Raw genomic sequence first — 22,718 nt, 5'->3', positions numbered from 1 at the left:
GTTAGTATATCAACAATAATATACTGATCGATATTATATGAAAAAGAATGATCCACGCTTAAATATTTATATTATTTACGTTGCACCTTTCGAACTAAACGCAAGAATCGACTTTGTTATATTATAGACAAGGATGTGTTTATCTTGTGAGTGCTTAGATGTGGAAATATACATACTGTCACAAGTTTCTATCTAATTGTAAATAGGCATGTAGAAACATTGAGTCGGTTTCGTACATTAGAATGTCGTCTCCCAGAATTATTCGAAATCTGTTTATTAAAAAAACTTGTTAACAAAGTAAAAAATATTTGCAGTCCTTTCTTATTTCTTATTGCAAAAATATTATCTTTTCGTTCTTAATATTGTATGCGTGTAATATTAATCCCTGTTATTATATCTGCTTAAATGCGGTAACTGTTTAATTGCTAGGACACTGATTTCACGTTTTAGTAATACAGAGAGAACGTTCATTAAGAGTTGTCTTAGATTAACGTAGAACCGTCTGTTGGAAGTTCAGGAAATTCCTAGAATATCTAGGAGACACTTCGTGTATCTCGAGAACATCGTACTTGGAACTTGCATAATACCATTAAGAATACAACCGCTATTACAAAATTGAATTCGATTTACGTAGACGTCGCCCACATTCTTCGACTGGCTTGCTGTGTATATATTAATGATTAAAAACCCTACTTCAAGGTATGTATACATAAACAATAATATATCTTACGTTCTTACGATAGTAAAAATCCTCCCTTGACGAAAGCAATATTAAACACCAAAAAATGAAGAAGTTTTATTTTATTATTCCCGGAAACGACATTCCACGTACCATCAATTGTCCCTCGAATCTGTACTTTCCTTGAAATTTCTGCACTTCTCGCGTCCAATGAGAATGCATCGAAGAATCTTTATTTGCACGTGTAAATACTTAGTTGCACTGGTTACTGTTGAACTTTGAAAACACTACACAACGACAGTCCATCGACCGCTAACACTGTACCTATTCCTCGACCGAATCTTTGGAACAATAAATTTTGCGAATGCCTTGAAACAAACCACTCCGTTTCGACCAGAAACGATCTATGAAAAGACATACAAACGTTACTTCACTACCCTCGACAACGCAGCCAGCGAAACATCCTCCGGGTTTCCTCGTCACTCGTCGAAGCTCACACTATGTCATTGCGACAGAACGATTACATCCCTATTTTTAACATATACGACGTGTTAATTGTATTTACCGATAGATAAACGTTATACTGTCCCGCGTGAGCGTCCCCGAACGAATCCTGTCCACCTTTCACCGAGTTACCTGAATCAAGTGTACTCGCCCAGCCACGAGGAGACGAACGTTTTACATCTCCGTGTTCTCCTCTGCCTCCTCGTCGACCTTCGGCAGCATGTAGACGCCAGGAATCGAGGGTACGTGATCCTCGAGCTTCAGGATCGGCTTGCAGTCTCTGGTGACGTCCACCTGATTGAAGGAGTCTTTTAGGATATTGATCTCGTTCTCGTGGGCGAACAGGCTGGTAGGCGGTTCTGTTCCGCATATGTCATTCTCGTCGGTGCCGTTCCGGTGGCACAGGTTGCCAGACGGAAATTGTCACGAGGTCAACGCGAAGGGGTCCGTCGACAGCTCGTCCACGCTCGGGCTGGCTTTCACCGGCTCTGGCTTCTCCACCTGATGGCTCAACCTGTGGACGATCTCGTCGTGGAGGATGTTGAAGCACATCGCCGTCAGCGCCATTCCGGACATTATGTAGCAGGAGCAGAACCAAATGGTTACGTTCCTCGACTCGTAAAGGTTTTGGCGGGGATAGGAACCGGGAACCATATCGCCGAACCCGATCGTGCTCAGGCTCATAAAGCAGAAGTAGCTTGCGTCTGTAGTTACATACGAAAACAGAGGATTTATGTTGTATCAGAGACCTTTTAGCGTTCGGGGGGCGTTCTAAAGCGAAACGATCCGCGCTAGTGTGTGTCGTAAATAAAAATTGGAAGAAAATGTACGGTGCAGGATAGATGGCTCAATTACTGCCACGTTAAGCTTATCGCGTAACTGTGTTTAATTATTTTAGGAGCTGTTTGACCTATAAATTGTTGCAGTTTCAAGCATAATGTTGGTTAATATCTCTTTTATGAAAAAAAATTTTTGTATACGTTAAATATTATGTATTAATATTAATTAACTGAGATAAAAATCACTCTTTTCTTCGCTATATTATTGAAATCATTCTTACATACATATATCAGAAATTCATTTTGAGGAACAGATATAAGATGAATAGTAAAATTACCGCCCTTTTTGTTTTATGACTTTTTCCTTACTTTCTAGTTAAGTTAGTCGTGTTTCTGATACTCAAACAGTTCTAAAATTTATTTCTGAACACAAACATAAATAGCTTTGCAATATTTCTGTGTTGTGACTTGAAACGAAGTCCAAATTTTATATTGAAATTTTTTTAATCGTAATTATCTATACATTACTTTACTATTAAGTAAAACAATTTAAGTGGTAGTCATAGGGACACTGACAGTAATTGGGACATTTACCCTACATATGTCTAGAAATAGTTTTTGGAAAGAGGGAAGCAGAGGAAGAATCCTCTGTGGTTCATTTGAATTATTTTTAGCATAAGATGTCTAGTGAAGATTCTTATTGTGATATTATTGTAGTTCTTCAGATATATTTCAGATGTAAGTGTCTCAAACAGAGAGATTTAGAAGAATGAATTGCAAGTGTACAGGGCATTCGATAACAGATGTCAGAAATTTTAAGGGGTAATTCAACATGCTAAAATAAGATGAAAATGAAAATTGTTGAAAAACATCTAAAATACGCGTTAATTGTGTTTGACTCGGGGCTTATTCTATTGACTTTGTCGTGCCTAGCTTAAGGCTTATTCTACTGAATTCCCTGTGCCTGAAACGGGGCTTAGTCTACTGGCTTCTGTTGTTTCTGACTCGGAATTTATTCTACTCACTTTTCTGTGTCCACCTTGAGACTTATTCTACTAATTTCGCTATGTCAGTTTAACTAGTGTACTTTAACAATAGAATAATTCCAAGACCAGGCATCGAACGCATTTTTATCATTCTTGATTTCTTATTTTAGCCTGTAGAATCACCTGTTAAAATCTCTGACACCTATTATCGAACACTCCCTAAATGTACTTCTTTTTCATTTCTACTATTAACAAAAATAATGACATAGTTTGATCGTTTAACTTTGAAGCAATTCCACATAATTTTATATCAAGTGAAGGCAAGGAACATGCATTAAACTATTTATACTTCTGGACCATATTTCTCGATTTCATTTCTTAAGAAAAAATCTAAAAGTATATCGAAAACACTAGCACCATCGGTATTAAAAGAATCAGACCATTTAAAAGCAATTTGAACTATTTCATTCATTTATGTATCTCGTTCTTTTGAGGAGATCTTTCTCTGTACTATAAATCACATGCAATTCAGCTTTGTAAGGGCGGTGATCCCGCACTCATTGTTACACATACCCACAAAGGACCAGCCGTCTAACTTGTGGAGGGTAAAAGCGCCTGCCACAATATAGCAGAGCATCGCGCCGAGACAAATGCTGATTGGTGCGAGTATAGTAACGTTAGGCCTGTCACCGGAGCCAAGACTCGACACCTCGTCCTTCGGGCTGGCCTTAATTTCCACCGTGCTTGTGAACGTTGACGCGTTAGCGCGGACGTAAAAGGGCTCCTGCAACTGCAATTGCTGCTGCTGCTGCGCCAGTTCTTCTTGCTGCCTTTTCTTTCTCATTCGTCTCTCTTTCTCCTGCACCCGTGCCAATTTAAAAGCAATTTTTAAGATCCGTTTAGAAAAGGAGAAATAAAGACGATTTTCTGTTACTCTATCATGTAACCTGCCGAGTCGGTTTCAAAGATGCATGTAAGATTGATGAGACATAATAGAGTGTACTGTTTTCGTTGGACAGGAGGAATTTATGGTTACACGATAGCTCTTTTTTTGTGTACTGTATAGCGAGCCTAAGTAATATACGTACTTATGTAAGTTATATGAAAGTAGGTTTTAGCTGGTTTCTTAGTAGACAATGAAAGGATAAAATAATAACTACTTTTTTTATAAGTAAATTATTCGAAATATTTTCTAAATATTTTTATAAAAATAAGAGAGTAATCTATACAAAATTAAGTAATCCTTTAAATTTAGTCAAGTGAAGTAGTTCCTTCGTAAAATTTAATTCAATTAAAGTATCTATGAAATCGAATATTTATTGATTATCCAGTAAATATTTTAAAACAAATTCTACTTTTTAATAAATTCTTTTTAAATGAAAATTATGATCGTATGGAACTAAAACTGAAATTGTCTATAATTTAATTACAAAATTCTGTTATGCAAGAATATTCATTAAAACTGTACATTACATGTTTATATACTATAAATAATTGTAAATAGCTTTACTTTTAAAAATAAGAATTTCCAAAGAAAGGTACTTTTACGTCTCTTTTATCTACGAAAAATATTCAGTTTTTAAATACAATGTTGACCTAACTTTGTAACAAATTATCTACCTAACAGAGATTAATACTCGCTGCAAGGATTTTTACCTTTTATTAAGTAACACTTTTTCACTCACCTCCATTCGTCGTTCATCGTAGCAACAATAACCGCAATTGGAGCAAAGGCAGCAGCAAAGAGCTCGCGTGAAGACACCTCTAGCACACCTAGATAGCAGTCCTCCAGCGCTCGACAAGTAGACAAGGGTCAAAGGGATCCCGAGACTGGCGTAACCCATGGTTGCGATCTTACCCCAGGTTGATCTTGGAGCTATGCTGCCGCAACCTGAAAACAGTTCATTGTACGTTTAAATGGAGTGTCTCTTAATATTTATGAATTGAAATAAATTTAATGGAGGATGATTTAGAAAGTGGCACAAAGTTGTTTTATTCTTATTATATCAAGATGTAATCACTCTGAATGAGCTTAAAATTTTTACATATGAAAAATGAGGATTCTATATCTTAAATATCAAACAATTTGAAAATATGTAAATATATTGAATATTCACAAAAGCATGAAGATTTGAAAGTTCGAAACCTCTAAAATTTAATATTGTTCGTGTTGGAGAAATAGAACTAAAGTCTTGTGTGATTTCATGTTAGAATGAAACTTGTAAAACATTGTTTAAATATTTAAAATTGGTTAACTTATGGTAGATCTATCTCACGATTGAGCATATGCATGTGCCCAGATGTATGTTTTATTTTTATTCTATCTTTAATGTTAAAAATTTGTGTATTTACTTGCAACTTTTAATTGTCAATTTTTTATTTGTCCATAACTTTTCAATTTTGACAACTTTATTATAAGAAACCGTATATTCTATAGAAGCAACCAGTGTGTCTCACGCTTAACCAGAAGAGTTTTCCCAAACCTTCTGTATTATTTTTTTTAAAGATTTGAACATACAGGATGGTTGGTAACTGTTAGTACAGCAGATCAGAGGGTAATTCTACATAAAAAGATAAGTTGAAAATATACAATAACATTGTTTTACTATATCTTAACTATGTCTCTACTTAGTGGATCTCGTTTTAAACTATTATTTTCGCTCAAAATTGCGTTTAATGTACTGGATAATCGAGAATACACATTAAAACAGGATACTTATATATAATAAATTTATTATTACGAAAGAAATTGTTGAAAATGTTGCCCATTTTGTCAAATACACAATTCTATTCTTCGAACTACATTTCTATTTCCATAGAGATATGTATTTAATATCGATTTTCTCGAAAACCAAGCCCTATATGAACAAATGTAATTCTACATTTTCGACTTATTTTTTATCTAAAATCACGGCTGTATCATGATTATTTATACCACCACTTATCGACTACCCTTTAGACTCAAGCGTCTAAATTCTTTAATTTGAACTACCATAAATTCCCACACGTCGACCTCAAAGAATTTACGTTGGTCATCGTATTTCCCATTGCGCTATTTCACAGCTTTTCCTCCGACAGTATATCAGCCCTACCGAAAACAGCTATCTTTCTCGTGGATAAAAAAGAACGCGGCAGCATCGTAGAACGCCGCTCGAAATTCCAATAGTCATGGGCCATACCCAGCGACGATTAATCGTAATATCGGCGATTCTGTATCGCGAGGAGGGCTAAAATTTCCATAAAAGGCGCAATATTCGTAAACGGATGTTGGTTGGTAATCTCGTCATTTGGCCCGAAAAATTCTGCGCTTGCTGGGGATGAGGAGTCGAGCGGCGTAGGGGGTGGCATCTCCCACAGAGGAAGAACGACGTTGCAAAAAGAGGAGGGTCGAATCGATCAGGTCGACGCCGCTTAAGATAATGGATCGCCCATTGGAATTGCTCTGGACCGTGCATGATAGCGGCCTCAAGTGCATTGCCGATGGAATTGCGCTTGCGGGAGCCTCGCGGAACTCCGCGAAAGCCTATTCGTCACTGTCGTTTCACCTTATCGTTCACGATGGTGTGGACCCTTTTCGTATCCGTTATCTGTTGCCATTTGTTAGGAGCCACGGCAGATTGTCAGCTGGGGTTTTATTGGCCGAAAAGCAACAATATATGGAACGAATGCGCAGACTTTAACGGATCTGTTGATCATTCGTTCACCGTTTCTCCTCGGTTTAAACTGCTTCTGACATTGTTTTCTCCGCGGTTTGGCGAATTATGTTACGGTTCTGATGATGAATTCGAGCCTTTGAGGCAATCAGAATGTACAGTAGTAGCATAAAAGTTTGACTACTGGGCTAAAACAGTATCAATATTGAATTGCTGTAACTTGATGATAAGAAGGGGTATCACAGCCTTTCTATGGCCATTTCAAAGAGTGAAACCTTTACCTTTATAGTTTTATTTCTTTGGAAATGATTTTACACTAAGAAGCGAGCAAGAAAGGGTAAGTGGGATTTCTTTAAAAAGTTGTAAAAATTCAAACGGTTCTAATTTTTGTAAACAATTTTTTCTGCAACCCAAATCACCATGAATTTATTGTCTGAGGCCTCGACTTTACAGTAAACCCCTTACTAGTTGATGTAGGATTTTGTGTTGCTGTTTTATTAGAACTGTTTTATTCACAATACACAAATTATACAAAAACAAGTGGGATGCAAGTCCAACCATGTTAATTGAGTATGATGAACGAAGATAATAAAAATCATAATAAAAATTAATTTTTTACTTCCACATTTTCATGTCAGTGATAGATTTTACTCAAAAATAACAAAATAAAACAACAAAAAATTGTAAATCAAATTTTATGGAAACTATTAGAAAGATGAAACTTTGGTCTTGAAATTCATGCTAATTTGAATTATCAAAGGAATTTTTTAAGAAAACTGCAACCGTTTGAATTTTTATAATTTTTTAGGGAAAATCTATCTCTACTTTCCCAGTTGTTTATTCGTACTCAAACGTCTTTAAGTAAATTCAATTTAGAAATGTGTAAGTAGGAGATTTATCCTTTAAAATGACCTTAGAAAAGTTATTATACAACTGGTTTTCACGAAGTTACAATAAATAAAAAAATTGAAAATGTTTTGGTCTAGGGATCTGAAACTTTTGTTCGCTACTGTAAGTCACATTTTAACAGAAATCTAGATATCTACATAGAAAAATGCTCCAGGAAATATTTCATACCACATTGCTGAAATGTTCGAGTGAGTATTCAGGAATGAAATAGTTTTAATTGATTCACAAAATTAAAATTTTAGTTTTCCTGTAATATTTTTATGAGCAGACTCAATTAATGTCATTAACGCCCAGAAACACAAAATTTTGTAGCTGAGCGTATTACTTCATATTCAGACTTTTAATTCAAGAGATTTTAAATGGTAGAACTTCTTGTGAATTCACAAAGTTAGACCTTGAAATTAATATCCAAGGACGAATACATGAAATCTAACGTCTACTTTTCATTTCAAGCATAGTTAAATTTTCCACTTAAAATATTAGTTATCTTAATTATATTTAAGAATTATATATAATAACAATAATAATAAACCTAGTTTTTCTGTATTAAAAACCTGATAAAAGAAAATCGAAGTTTGCTACTTCTGATTCTGTTTCTTCTTGACCTTTTTTTCGTGGTAGATTCGAGTTTACTCATCATTCAAAATGTAGAGTATGCGAGGAGAACACTAGTCTACCTTTTATTAAAATGTTCGATACCACGGAGAATGGTAGTAGAGTGCAGTCGTCTGAAAAAGATATTGAAAACAATCTGTGATATTCGATAACGTGAAACTGATGGAAGTTCGAGGGTTTACAGAGAATTTCGTTGAATGATTCTCACCGTGACTGATTTTACATTTTCAAGAAACTTTACTTTATTGAACATATTCTCGTTCAAAAGTACAACCAATTAAAAGCACCTATCTAATTATTTTTCAAATAATCATTAATGTTATAAAATTCTTTCACTCTGTGTCTTAATAATAATTAGTAATAATAAATTCTTTTAACGACAAGCTGAGTTTGTATGGCGACAATTATTACAGTGTTCTTAATTTAATAGTACTGTTATTATATTTAAGTACTGTATACGTATGTAGCTATAATAGAAAATTTTATAAAGATATTGGTGGCTAAATAGTTCTTTTTCAGAAATTATTTTGTCTACTTTCGTGCTGGTAGTTTCTTTACGAAATTGAAATATATTGTATACATACATAGTTTACATGAAATCAGTAAGTATTGTATTGATTTAGGTTTTACTTAAAAAATAAGAAACGTCAAATAGTACGTAAGAGTAACATTTAACGATAATATTTTTTGTAGAACTATAAGATATTTTTAATTTCAAATAAAAAATTATGTTCTTTGTATTTAATTTTGAAAGTCTGATTATGCAAATTAATAAGAATTATCTATATGAATGATCATAATTTACCTAGTTTCCGATTATTTATTCTTTAGTTTCCACAATTTCACATGCTATATGTTACGTTTTTGTTATCAGCACCATTTTCTGCACATATGTGTTAATAGAAATTTCAGAATATTCTGGGGTGTAAAGTAGCGCATGATGAGCTTTCGATTTGAAGTTGCGTAAATAGAACGAGCTGACTAATGAAGCGGATTAAAAACGAAATTAACGTTTGCAGTTAGTGAAGTGTTAACGCAACTAATTCATTGCTTGTCATCAGGCGAACAGTGAAATGAACTTCTCGTCAGTTAATTTGCAAGCAATTATGGGTTAATTACTTCGTAAATTACTTTCTTTTCACGTTGCCGTTAGATTATACATGAGACAGCAAACGAAACAATATTCTATAATACTATTATACAGGCAGCGCATAGGTGAATGCTGGGACAATAACGAAGGAATTTTGGTAATTAGAAAATTTCGATTCTTTTTCAAAGTTTCTAATGCTTGTAAAGGATCTAAATACAATTATTAGAAAGTTTGTTAAATATTTTAAGCTTTTAATTTAATCAAATGTTATTTTCCCCTTTTGCTGTTTTATGTTAATGCACCACCTCAAGAGGTCATTGTACAAACACAAGTGCATGTGCTCACAGAGTGGAAGGTATTTTTTTATTGGATTTCTATCAGTCCTCTGACAATATTAAATGTTTTAACAATAAATTTACACTCACCTACTGACCTACTGAATTTTATCCCATGATAAATATATTACTGACTCTAACAATCAGATGCCTTTTATTCGAATCATTTTCCCCTTCTTCAACTCTCTTTTTTAACTCCCTTGATTTTTATTTTACTTTATCATGTAGAACCATCTCACTTTTCTTTCATATGCTGTCGAAAACCTTGTATGCTCAGACAATAAAAAAAATTAAATAAACACTGAAATGAATTATATCCAGTATCTTTGTTAATTAAAACAGACAGAATGTCTGCACTCATGTAACATACGCGTGTGCATAGCGTTTTCTACCTTTTATTTGGCAGTAAAAATGAAATGGTGGTAATCCTACACATAAAAAGAGTTGGAAACCTAGAAGAAAATTTTTGCATAACGTGTTTTCATTCTCAAGAAAATGGAGTTTGAATTTTGACCAGCTTCGAGTGCACCGAAGTAGTACAGTTTTAGGAGACTGAGGGGAATGGAGAGACAAGAAGAACGTTTTTCGCTTACCGTAGGCGAAGTCGCAGTCTGACTACGAGCGTTTCCTTCACTCCGTGCCCTCCTCCAGCGCCAGAAACTGTACTTCAGTGCACTTTTGCCTGGTTAAAATTCAAACTTAATTTTCTTGAAAACGAAGCACCTCAGGAAAACATTTCATTTTGTATTTTCCACTTGGCTTCCTTTGTTAAATCACGGTTTGAAGAAAACTGTTCAAGCGAAAAATTAATGGTTTGTTATGCTACATAAATTATGCTTAAACATGAAATAATCCAATAATAACCAAATATCCTACACTGTAGCTAAACTTATCATGGTAATTGAAATTATTTTGATAATTATTTCTTGTTCAAGCTTCGAAATAAGGTAAGAATGAAATGTACAGGGTGGTTCATTTAAATCTGTGGTTTTAAGGCAAAACGACCTAAGTGTTTTTGTTTTCAAGATGATAGCGTTTAAAATTTCCAGCTTCAATGCTGTTTTATGGATTTGTGTCTTCTTGAAGCCATATTTTTTAGCTGAACAAATTCTTTTAATCCCTTTTCTTTTTTCTGAAAATATACATTCTATATTCTGGATATCCAGTAAGGCCTTAGCTTGAATTTTTTGAAAATGTGACAATGTATCTAAAGGTAAATGTGCTCCAAAGAATATTCTTCTCCCAGATCATTTTTTTCTAATTTTTTCTATTATAAGAATTAAAGCAGATACTAAGATACCCTTATTTAAGAGCACCACCTCTAAAGATCGTTATTTAAAACCGACGATGATTTAAATAAATTAATACTTTCTATATTTTTAAATATCATAATTATAAGTAGAGTGCGAATCTTCATGCATTTGTGGAAACTTTCAATAAGTAAAAAAGGATTGAATTCATATAATATAAAAAAATGTGGCAATTATCGAATTTTTAAAAAATACATTTTATAATACTTCAATGGCGAAACAACTTTTTAATTAGATTCCTCTAATTTTGTGTATGAAAATCAGAATTTACATAAACATCCACAGTATAGGTATAAGTGACGAACCTAAATTCACAGAGTGTTTCCAAACACGTAGTTTATTTCTGGAGGGTAGATTCTATACATAAAGACAATAAAAAAAGTTCATGTGCTCATATGTCTGGAAATCTGGAAGTTTAATTTCTCACAAGTTATTCCATGTTGCATACGATGTAACACATTCTTTAAAATCTATTACTGTGTTCCACTCATTCATGGGGTAAGAATATCTCTGGGCCCAGTCAGATCTCAAAAGAGGCTAGCATACTGTACCAGAAAGTAATGAGCTAGTATTCTGAACAATATTAAATACAGTATAACTAAAAACCTATGCCTTTCCGAGTTCATCTGCATTTGAACACTTTTCATTCTCTTCGTGTCTAGACTCTATCCTCCAAAAATGTCCCACATGTTTAGGACCACTCTCTATATAATTTCAAATAATTTATATCTTCACTTCAAATAAGACTTTCCAACGTGACGTACAACCACGCTATTACGAACGTTGCTGCACCCCAAAGAGAAACGTTTATCAAAATCGATACATCCGAATTTCCCCGACGCGACGTCCCATCGACATTCTCGTCTGGAGCATAATGCTATCAAAAGTATCAGGGGCTCGGCTGCTCCGCTACGTTGAACAGAATAGCGTCCTTATCGTTAGGTAGTTCATCGCGGAGGCGTAAATTGGTCAGGAGCCCAGCCAATAATGGTTATCGTCCATTATTTTTACCGATGGCGATTTTTCCTCGTCTTTCAGACAGTTTGCTCGGCCGTCTCCCGGAAAACGCGCCCGCGGATTGCGGTTACTGTGCAAAATAAATAATCCCCGGAGTCTCTTCCGTTTCTCGTTCCGTTCCGCTTCGCGTGTCTCGTGTCTGTTACCTTTTTCCCCCCCTTTTTTTTTATTGTGATACCGTCATCTCGTTACACCTTTCCGGCTTCTGCTCTACCCCGCGCTCGTTCGCCTCTCTGTATGCCCCTGTTTGAGGGTAGCATGTTGTTTTTGGAACGGGATGGATGAAAAATTATTCCCTGGTTTATTGGGAGCAAAATGTTTGAAGACAGGAGACTAATTACATTGGACGTTTCACGCAAACGAGGTGCGAGATAAATGCAGTATTTGATACAGATGTCTGTTATAAAACTGGATGAGCCATGGGTAAATAACGGTGAAATGGGGAATTTTGGTGAAATGGGGAATTTGGGTAGAATGGGGAATTTGGGTCGAATGGGGAATTTGGGTAAAATAGGGAAATTGGGTAAAATAAGGTATTTAGGTGAAATAGAATATTTGGGTAAAATAGGGAATTTTGATAGAATGGGGAATTTGGGTGAAATAGGGAATTTGGGTAGAATGGGGAATTTGGGTAGAATGGGGAATTTGGGTAAAATAGGGAAATTGGGTAAAATAAGGTATTTAGGTGAAATAGAATATTTGGGTAAAATAGGGAATTTTGATAGAATGGGGAATTTGGGTGAAATAGGGAATTTGGGTAGAATGGGGAATTTGGATAGAATGGGGGATTTGGGTAAAATAGGGAAATTGGGTAAAATAAGGAATTTAGGTGAAATAGAATATTTGGGTAAAATAGGGAATTTTGATAGAATGGGGAATTTGGGTGAAATAGGGAATTTGGGTAGAATGGGGAATTTGGATAGAATGGGGGATTTGGGTAAAATAGGGAAATTGGGTCAAATAAGGAATTTAGGTGAAATAGAATATTTGGGTAGAATTGAGTATTTGGGTGAAATCGAGTGTTTGGGTAAAATAGTGAATTTCTAAATTATTCATTTAAATTTAATGAATTTATACGACTTGCTAAATGAAACAAAGGAAGCTAATTATAAGGTGAGAGCTCCCCAGTACAACATTCGTTTCTTAGTAAATTTTCACTAGCAAAATTTTTTAGAATTTGCTAAGCCAAATATTTATTACAGCTAATTTCACATTTAGGGAGCTAAGACTATTCCGAATGAAGAATTTTCCTATTAAATAGCAATTAAAGTTGCTCCATGCACCATCAGTTCTCAGAAAATTTTATTTGAAAACTTGCTTTGTGTGCCTTTGCTTCTAGAAATATTTAAAGATTTTTAAATTCGATTGTTGGATAATTTCAAAATTTGAAGCTCTGTAAATTTGGGTGTTAGATAGTTAAAAATTTTAAACAATTAAATATTTCATAATTCGTGAGTTTAAATATTGAATAATTAATAGAAATGTGAAAATTTCTAAATATACACACTTAAATTTTAAAAAATTTTACGTTTCAAAACTTTTCAATTCAAATACTTTCTTCATAAATACGTGCCACTGAAATTTCATGAACTTTGTTTCAAAAACAAATTCATAAATGCAATTCACTTCTTTAGAAATAGTTAAGTGTTGTAAAATCCAGTGTCCTGAATTGTTTAAACGAATTTAATATCAATAAAGTGGCGATTTAAAGATCTAATTTCCCATGGACTACATAAATCATGTTTCACTTTAACTAAAATCAGTCATCAACGGACAAAAATGATGGCTTTGCTGCAACGTAACCTACTTCCAAATTGCTATTATTATTATAACGTGAATGAGTATAGTGTTTTAAATTCTAAAAGAGAGCAATTAACGAACGAGAATGCTTCGTGAGATTTAGGTTGCCGTGATGCATTGGTAAAGTGACGAAACCTTTAATGTTGTTTAACGTGTATTATAGTGACGCAGCAATATCGCGAACAGTTGTTGCAAACTTTGTTTCGCAACATTCCGTCGACCTATACTTTCGACGCTGTTTCAAGAGCTCGAACATCGACACGCTCCATCCAGTTTGATATAAGAACACTTAATTGATTTCTCATCGTATATCGCTACTGTCGACCAGATTTCACCACTGGAGTCGAAACTGCCGAACTCGAACGTAAAACTGAATTGAAACTTGTTAGCACGTTGTCCATACAAGCCATAGAGTATAGACTCTGTTCTGCAGACTGTTCCAGAACTATACGTGTTTTCTATTCTAGCTATCTATGGGAATTGAAGAGAATTAAATTAAAGTACCGCAGGATATTATTTGACTATTTAAATCGATAACTTCACATATTTATGAGAGAAGATTGACTAGAATATAGAAATTTGTTAAAGAAGGAATCTAAAAATGATCTGCAAGATAGGTATCTTCATACCTACTTAAAAGAAGAATGTTAGATGTCCCACTAATTAAATATAATACTGAATATTAAATCATTTACAGGTGAAATAATTTTAAAAGACATCGTTTATAATAGACCCATAAAGTTCGAGGTTTCAGGAGCCGTTCTGTTAGACTCTAACTTCTGTTAGAGGCTCAGAGCTATACATATAGCTGATAGCTATCAAGAGCCACAAACCACACTTCTAGGAACCACAATCTGTGGCGAGACAATTTAGAAGTATAGAGTAGCGCTCTTTAGTGACAGAGCCACTCATTTGTCTGCCTCTCTTTTTAGCTATCACATAGTTGGATCCACTGTTAAGGGTGTTAGCATACTGGTGGTCGTAAACTTGTGATTAGTTCTACGTCATTTTATAGTCCTTACCCGATTTGTCAGTATTCAGCTAGACTTTAGAATAACATAGAACTACGTTCCCAGTAACCAGTTATGGATTTTTGGAAAACGTGTGCAACATTTAGCCGAGGCTTTCAAGTCAGAACCCTTACTATTAATGTGTAACAAATATTTGAGAAACTTTGTAATATATAGTATTTTAGTTGTTTTGATACTTAATAGGAATATTAACCTATCATTATAGTCTGTCTCATGTTGCCTGAATGCTTGTGAATTTTCAATTATTGGACACCTCTAGAATAGAGTATAAGTTGATCCTGTCCACAAATATGGCCTCCTATGTGGTTTCACACTTTCTTCTAAGTTCTATTACGTTTGTGTGGGTCACAGAATGCAATACTTACATAAATAATAAAGAAAAAAGTGGAAAAAGATAAACAAATCTTTGATAATGCAGTCATAATTGCGTCAGTTAGTATAAAAGTTTAAAAAAGTTAAGTACAGTAAAAATTTAGAATAGTTAAATTTATCACTTATGAATAATGTTAACTGATGCGATATAAAGTAAGTAATAAATTCAGCTTCTTTAGATTTGTTTATTTTGGTCACTTTCCCAATTGTCAGCATAATTGTATATTTCTGACAACACTGGTTCTTCTCACAGCTCTGGCAGCCACATCGATTGTCACAGCTCTTCTATTGCTCATTTCAATGGCTTCCACTTAATTATTTAGTAATTACATAAATCCATAATGTGAATATTCTGTTCCATTTCGCTTTTCCAAAGATTAATTTCCACTAACTAATACATTCCGCGAATGAATGTTGTATGAATGATCTTTCGCAGTTGCATTATGTTGAAATGTATCACATGACATGGCGTAACGAAAAGGGAATAACGAAACGTGCGTGTTGAAAATTGAGAGAATAGGAACGAGAGAATGGGAATTGGTGAATAGACGAGAGCGTAATGAGCAGCACGATATCCGGGAACAAAACGCATGAGATGTGCGACGCAGTATTTTTCTCGATTCGAAGGGGCACACGCTCTGACATTTCAGTGTTGAAGAACTGTACAATTCAGTTTAGAACAATGATATCGATGACTTTCGAGTATTCGCGTTAAAAATACCTTCCCAACTATTGGAAGAACAACCACAGCAGAAACAAATTCATTAAAATTGTTTTAGTAAAAGACAGAGAGGCTGAATGGATGAAAGAATTTATGTTATACAATATCTACTAAAAAAAGGTAAAATATATACGACGTCGTTAAAAGCCCAAAAATAAAGTTTTCACGAGGAATAGACGAAGTTAGGGTTTAAGTGCGAAAATATGGTTGAGTGCAAAACAAGACTATAAAGTGTAGGAACGTTTGTTTTGATGACTCGTTTATGTTATAGGCGACAGTGAGAGGAAATGGGAAATATTTTAATTAGAAGGAGTAGAATCGAAACAGGGAGGAGGTAACATAACAGCAATACGTTTATACTGATAAAATACTATGTATATAAATACCTAATAAGTTGAACTCTCCCAAAATTTAAACATTTATCAATTTATATATATTCACCAAAATTTCACAAATAATAATTAGATAACTATGAAACAATAATTATAATATTTTAAAACAGTGTAACAAAAATTTTGATGAAACTAGTATTGGTAGTTTAGATTTTTATTAAGTTGATTCAATAATAATATTTGTAACATTGATCTTTTTTTATATAATATTCTATAAAATGAAGTTTGATAATTAATATAAGCTTTTCGTAGTTATTTTAGCATTATTATATGTGTATAAATCGATACTTGAATAATATCGAAAGATAAACAATTAATACAGAGCTGTATGCTTGTCATTCAGAAAATCTTCATTACTTCGACATGGGTGAGGGTTCAAAGAGCAAGTGTAACGAAGTCATTGCAGACTAGTTTCTCAGTCTAACTGTAAGACACCTTGTCAAGCTTGAGGATGTTAGCAATAAGTTCTCAGAGTTTCGCTTCACTACGTTCACGTGAATTCGAATTCGCAAAGCCTGCGTCTGATTTCACTCACTACAACCTACAACTATCCTTGATACAAAAAGTTATTGAATATGTCACAAAGTGTTTCATGTCATTACTTGGATCTGCACATTTAAAACAATTAAAATTAAAATTAGAAAATGATGTTTTAATGTTTAACGGATTCAATATTTAAATATTCTACATTTTTGTTGAAGTTATACATGTCAAAGAACCAATAATGTTATCATCGATACAATTTAAGTACCTTCCAATTAAATATTTTATATGATTATATTTGTATATATATTTTATATGATTATATTTGTAGTAATAATTATACAGTTATTCATTTAGGTATTTTTATATCTTAATAAAAACATAAATATTATTTTTATAGCTCCTTGAAAACTGTTTCTATATTTTTTTAAGCAAAAAGTAAGTAAGAAATACGTATATGGAGAAAACTGAACATTACAATTTGTAACAGTAGAAGTGATTGAGAATTTCTCTACCTATTTTAGATTCAATAAAAATAGTTTATTTTTCAACGTTCCATTTACTCAGTTTTCTCGGTTGCCTTTTCTGCCTCCTCCCACGTACCCCATCCTGCATCTCTTGTATTCTTCCTGACCCAGGGCTACATATAATCTCGCGCAATCATACCCCGCGTGTTTCTTTTTATCATGCGAATACACGTGATTACATTATACTTTCATTCGAACACGCAAATATCCAGACTACGGAAGAAGAGATTCAGTGTGTCCTCTCGTAAAACTGCACAGACATCTAAAGCGAGGGATTCCCCTCAGATGCACCCAGCGGCGCCATCGTTCGTCAACAAAGCAACGCCAGACTGAAAATCTGGATTCAGATAGACATACGGTACATTTGGTCAAAACTCACTTTTCGTTCTAATGCAAATGAATTGGCTAGTATATAGTACCATCACAAGTGATTGGTTCTATGTGCTTCTTCCAGGTCAACTATTGGGCAAATTGACGATGAACTTGTCAGATTGGGCAATAACACAATAATTGATTTTCACCATTCTTTTATTGCACCATTTCTTTGTTTTCGAATGGTTTACTTGAAAACTTTAACGATCTCGGGCTGCATTTTTATAAAGAATGCACTTAACTAAATTACAATGTATTAAATCGAGTTGGCTAAGGTTATGTCTTTAAGCGATTACTATTTTAAGTGTTTTGTTATAATTGAATCGGCTAATTGAAGAGCAGTATAAGTACAAAATTAGCAACTTTGAAATAATTTCAAAATTGTATCTGGTCCCCAGAGCCAAAGTGTATTCAATTAAATAGGAAAGAAGTGGACTTAATACACTTTGGCTCTGAAGTCCAAGTATGTAAAATATACAGAACTACACATTGGGATCAAATATCTCAAAATGTGGTTTTTGAACTTGTACAATTCTTCAACTCATCGATTCAAATTAATTATCGTCTAAAAATATCTTTTTTTAAAATAATTAAAAACGTCTGAATAAATGTTAATTTTGCTGGCTCCTCGTTCTATTTTGATTCACATCTTTAAGAGGTCACTATATTCCGCTCGAAACTACTTCAAACTCTAATGCAAATGAATTACTAAGTAGCAATAAACTACAATTTATATTATGCATTTCTCTCAGGTCTGAGACTGGTCGAGCTACCAATGCATTTGTGTAGAATAGATATTTTTTAGTAAACTTTACAAGTGTGCTCGTAGGCACTCAGTAGAATGAACTTCAAAGAGAGCAGACTCCATTAATCTTTACAGAACACGGAACAGGACATGGCTACCGATCCTCGTGCTGAGGTTGGTCTCCAAATTAAAAGGTAGCTATGACACCTAAAATTGAGGACCTGTGTCTACTTTTAGCACGAAATTTAAATCTACCAAAATTCCTTTTATAAATAATTTAAAAAAATTTACCTAAAAATTTACCACAAATTGTGCTTCAGTTCACGACATGAATAATCATACTTCTTGAAATACCAAGGACAAAATTTATAATTAAAAATTTACATTATATAAAAAGTTACCTTAAATAGTATATAAGTGTGCAACAACTATGTGGAAACACTCAATTCACTACCATGTATATAGCTTGGCCCCTGTCACTATATCCAGTTGGACACAAATCCTCAATTTTGGGTGTCATAGTGGCATTGAAATGGGGCCGTCAAGTTGAACTTATGACCCATCCAGTATTATACATATCTGTGGTTATAAAGCACAACAATCCATCACACATTTTCAAAAAAATTCAAAGTAAGGTCTTCATTGACATCTACAATACAACATTTATATTTTCAGAAAAAAGCAAAAGCATTTTAAGAATTATTTCCCCCAAAAATAATGGTTCAAGAAGACACAAGTCCATAAGACGCTATTCCAGCTGAAATCCTCAAACCCCAATATCTCAAAAACAGAAGCTTGCTTTTCCTTACAACCACGGCTATGCAGATCAGCAGTAGAATCCCTTCTCCCATTCACATCCAAGCGCAAGCTATTTTTCCCCCAACGCATCCGCGGATCCCAGGCCCCGCGTTACATCGCCTCGCAATCAAAATTCACTCCGCTACAATGATTTACGGATGTAGCCAGGCCGAGAAGGAACACCGTGGAGCAGGCGTCGTCGACGTGGACGACTTATCTTACAGGGTAGCATTTACGTTCCGGTTTCAGCTGTTTAATTTACCGCTCGAAATAATTTGCATACGGCAGGACGGAGCGCTTTCGTCGAGCAATAACATCTCGAAGATGAGCCGTGTGCTGCGTTAGGCGAACGTATTGCGCCTCGCGCTCCCGCCTGGTATCCTGAGAGAGGAGCGAACAACCCCGTTCCATCGTGCCTCTCTCCATCCTTCCCCGTCGCCCTTCTGCCTTCACCCGCGCCATCGCCCGGACTGTCGACGTCGTTCCACGGCGCGGGGTTGTCGGAATCCCCGACGTAACCCCCGAGGTCGTAATGGTAAGTCTCTCCGCGCGAGGACCCGAAATTAATAACGCGACCTGGCGCAAATACGGCGCACATAATTAAAGCGATATTACGATCTGGGACAGCGGCTGTATCGTCTAGCTCCTGGCTCCGCGTGGATGTTATTTAGTTGCTAGCCGCTCGCTGCTGCGCAACTCGACGCGTGTACACGCCTCGGCTACGGGTGCGTGGATGGAGGTGTTTGCGAGACGTCGAGTTGTAACGATTCCCTGGCCTGATTGGACCGGGGGAAACTGACGGGGAACTGACCGGAGGACGAATGGGATTCATAACTTGGCAGAGACTTCGGTCGACTGTCCAAGCGGTAGCTGTTTGGGAGTTGGTTTTATGGTCGAGACTTCGCGACAGCTTTGTTTTATTTGTTTTAGGGTATTCTGGCTTGATTAGGAGATGCATTTTTAGGAATTGTCTGAACGGTAGAGACAGAATATTTTCATTGTTTCGGTTTTGCGGTTGATGAACCTGGGAGGACATAGCGAGGCGTAGCTTACTGTGAATATGAATGGTTTTGGTTGAAGCAGGGCCTGAAGGAATGTGAAGAGTGGTTTCACGGGTCATAGAACGAGATTGGTGAAACTGGCGTAAGGATTTTACTTAAGTCTACACAGAAACTGTCTTTAATGCAAGGCGAATATCTGCAAAGACGTGTTTGCATTCTTTCTTTGAATGCTTTCTATTCTTGTTAATGAAAAATCGTATCAAACAGCAATCACTTATTCAAGTTCATTATCAGGTTCTCGCGTTTAATGATGATTAGCGAATTTGAAGTCACGTAGTCATGGAGTGTTCAGATTTAATTTCTTCTTGGGTTTATGTCATTTATACAGGGTGTTCGCCAGGTGTTAAAAATTTTACGAGGCGATTATACATGTTAAAATAGTACAAAAATTAAGAATGACGAAATTGCATTTGAGGCTTTGTTTTCGAGTTATTAATTCTTGAAATAGAGTTCCAAATTCACGTGAAATATGTATGACTTAAGACTCATTCTACTGACAATGTGCGTTAGTCAGGTCAGACAGGACAAAGTGAACAGAATAAGTTCCAAGTCAGACACATTTCACGCGTTTTTAAGGTATTTTTTTAACAATTAGTAACTCGAAAATAAAGCTTGACGCACAATTTTATCTCTCTTTATTTTCGACTAACTTTAACCTATAGAATCTCTTCTTAAAATTTTTGACACCTGTCGTCGAACACTCTGTATAGGCTAACTGGACATGAGTGACTCAAACAGGTAGTAAGTGACTACGTCTACATATAAAAAGAAATGGTAAATGTAGAATAATGTTTGTTGGTAAGAAGCTTCCATTTTGAGAACATTAAGTTTAAATATTTATCGTATGCATGCATTTAACTATTACCTCTCTGTATATTTATAATGATAGATGCTAATGCTCTCATCAATATTCATGCCATGCTTATTAACGATTTAGTTGTTTGTATAACTAAATGAAGATCTACTTGATATTTAGATTATTAAAATGTATGCAATTGTGATCTATACAAATTGTTTCTCTCTATGAATTAGTGGTTCTTAAATTAATGCTATTGTATTTCGATGCTTTAGTTATTTGATAGCATACATAAATCACTGCTTATTTGTTTAGGGTATTTATGATTTAACATGGAGGGCTATGCAAATAAATGACTTATTTCGACTTTTTTTTACTATAATCTGGAAAAAGTATGAATTTAAAATTGTAGATAGTCTATTACTCGTTAACATTAGTCATTCTACTTTTAACAATATACTACTTATGCATTTTGCTGTTTTATATAAAAGCACAGAGGAGATATTAATTAACATAATTTGATATATATGTGGCTACAAGTAGCACAAAAAATGTGTTTACATTTTATGTCAACATTTTTATATTAATTACTACTTTCATTACTTTTTCATTTAATAATGTAAAAACGTTATATTTCCACTACTATTTATCATAAAAAATTTATTTTGTAGACAACAAAATAAACCTATATTTTTCGAGTGTGTTTTGAAGAATATTATTCTCTCTTCCTCTAGCCGCAGTTATAATATAAAAATTTATGCAAGAACAACAAGAATTTCCATTCAAAAATATGGAACGTTGCTGTTGAAGAGGTACAAGTTGAAAGGTTTGTTTGGTATTGTGAGATGCGGTTATTTTAATATACAGGCACTATTACGGTAAAAGCTTTTTAATCTGTGATACAAAAAGCTAGTCAAGCGAAAAACTGGAGCGAATCAAACTTTTCGTGAACAACTTCGAAAAGAAGCTTCAAATAATTATGAACCATTGCAATTTCGCTTATCTGTGAACATCAATTGCAGTAACTGCAAATCAAAGAAAAGTAATACGAAACTTTGAATACTTTTTTAAGTAAAATTGAAGCGTAAAATTGAAAAGGTTGTATCATCATAGCTTTCTACTAGTTTCTTATTTAAATCAATTACTAAAAATTTATTATGTTCTAATATAATATGTTCTTTGTTAATTTGTTTAGAAATTAAATTTATTGAATTATATTGTAGCTGCTCACCTTCTTTTCGCAGACTTTTATGTCTCTCAATTTATGTAGTGACATACACTTAAATAATAGAATGTATATGTATCAATTAAAGGATAAATTTACTTACATTCTTAAGTAATTAGAAGCAATTTCAAAAAGTTCTTAAGTTACAAACTTCGTTCATCCTTTTAATGAAATGCTTAAAGTTTTCATTCCTGCATGGTACCGAAGACCTGTTAATTCTATCAAGTTTAATGAAGAAGTTAGGCCAACGTCATTAATGCGTTAATGGATTATCGACAAACTCTGTGTTACAGAGATTATGAAGCACTCTATTAGCACTCATACAAGTTTTCCAAACAATACGATCTTACAGAATAACTTTCTCCATGGAATCTGAAACAAACTCTTTAGATTTGAATCTTAAATACCTCGTTGTTCTTTAATAACACTGGTGGTCTTTCATTCATGAAAATAAACATTATCATAAAGTATGAACAGCCCACAATTTAATAATATTTTCACTTGTTTATATTCTTTTT

The 22,718-nt window shown here is 34.4% G+C and overlaps 1 protein-coding gene across 1 annotated transcript in view; it reads right to left on the bottom strand.

The window, feature by feature from the left end:
• Window positions 1–1,606: 1,606 nt before the first annotated feature.
• LOC143178156 (potassium channel subfamily K member 6) overlaps window positions 1,607–22,718 on the bottom strand; it is a 108,062-nt gene continuing 86,950 nt past the window's right edge. Inside the window, exons 3-5 of the mRNA XM_076376663.1 lie at window positions 4,634–4,839; window positions 3,522–3,807; window positions 1,607–1,887 (exon numbers count right to left, since the gene is read on the bottom strand). Of these exons, the coding sequence (XP_076232778.1) occupies window positions 1,607–1,887; window positions 3,522–3,807; window positions 4,634–4,839 (773 nt within the window). The remainder of the gene's footprint in view (window positions 1,888–3,521; window positions 3,808–4,633; window positions 4,840–22,718) is intronic.

The sequence above is a fragment of the Calliopsis andreniformis genome, chromosome 4 (genome assembly GCF_051401765.1).
Source record: "Calliopsis andreniformis isolate RMS-2024a chromosome 4, iyCalAndr_principal, whole genome shotgun sequence".
NCBI classification, from domain to species: domain Eukaryota; kingdom Metazoa; phylum Arthropoda; class Insecta; order Hymenoptera; family Andrenidae; genus Calliopsis; species Calliopsis andreniformis.
Note: the sequence above shows the minus strand (reverse complement) of the source record. Positions and strands in the feature narration are given on the sequence as shown.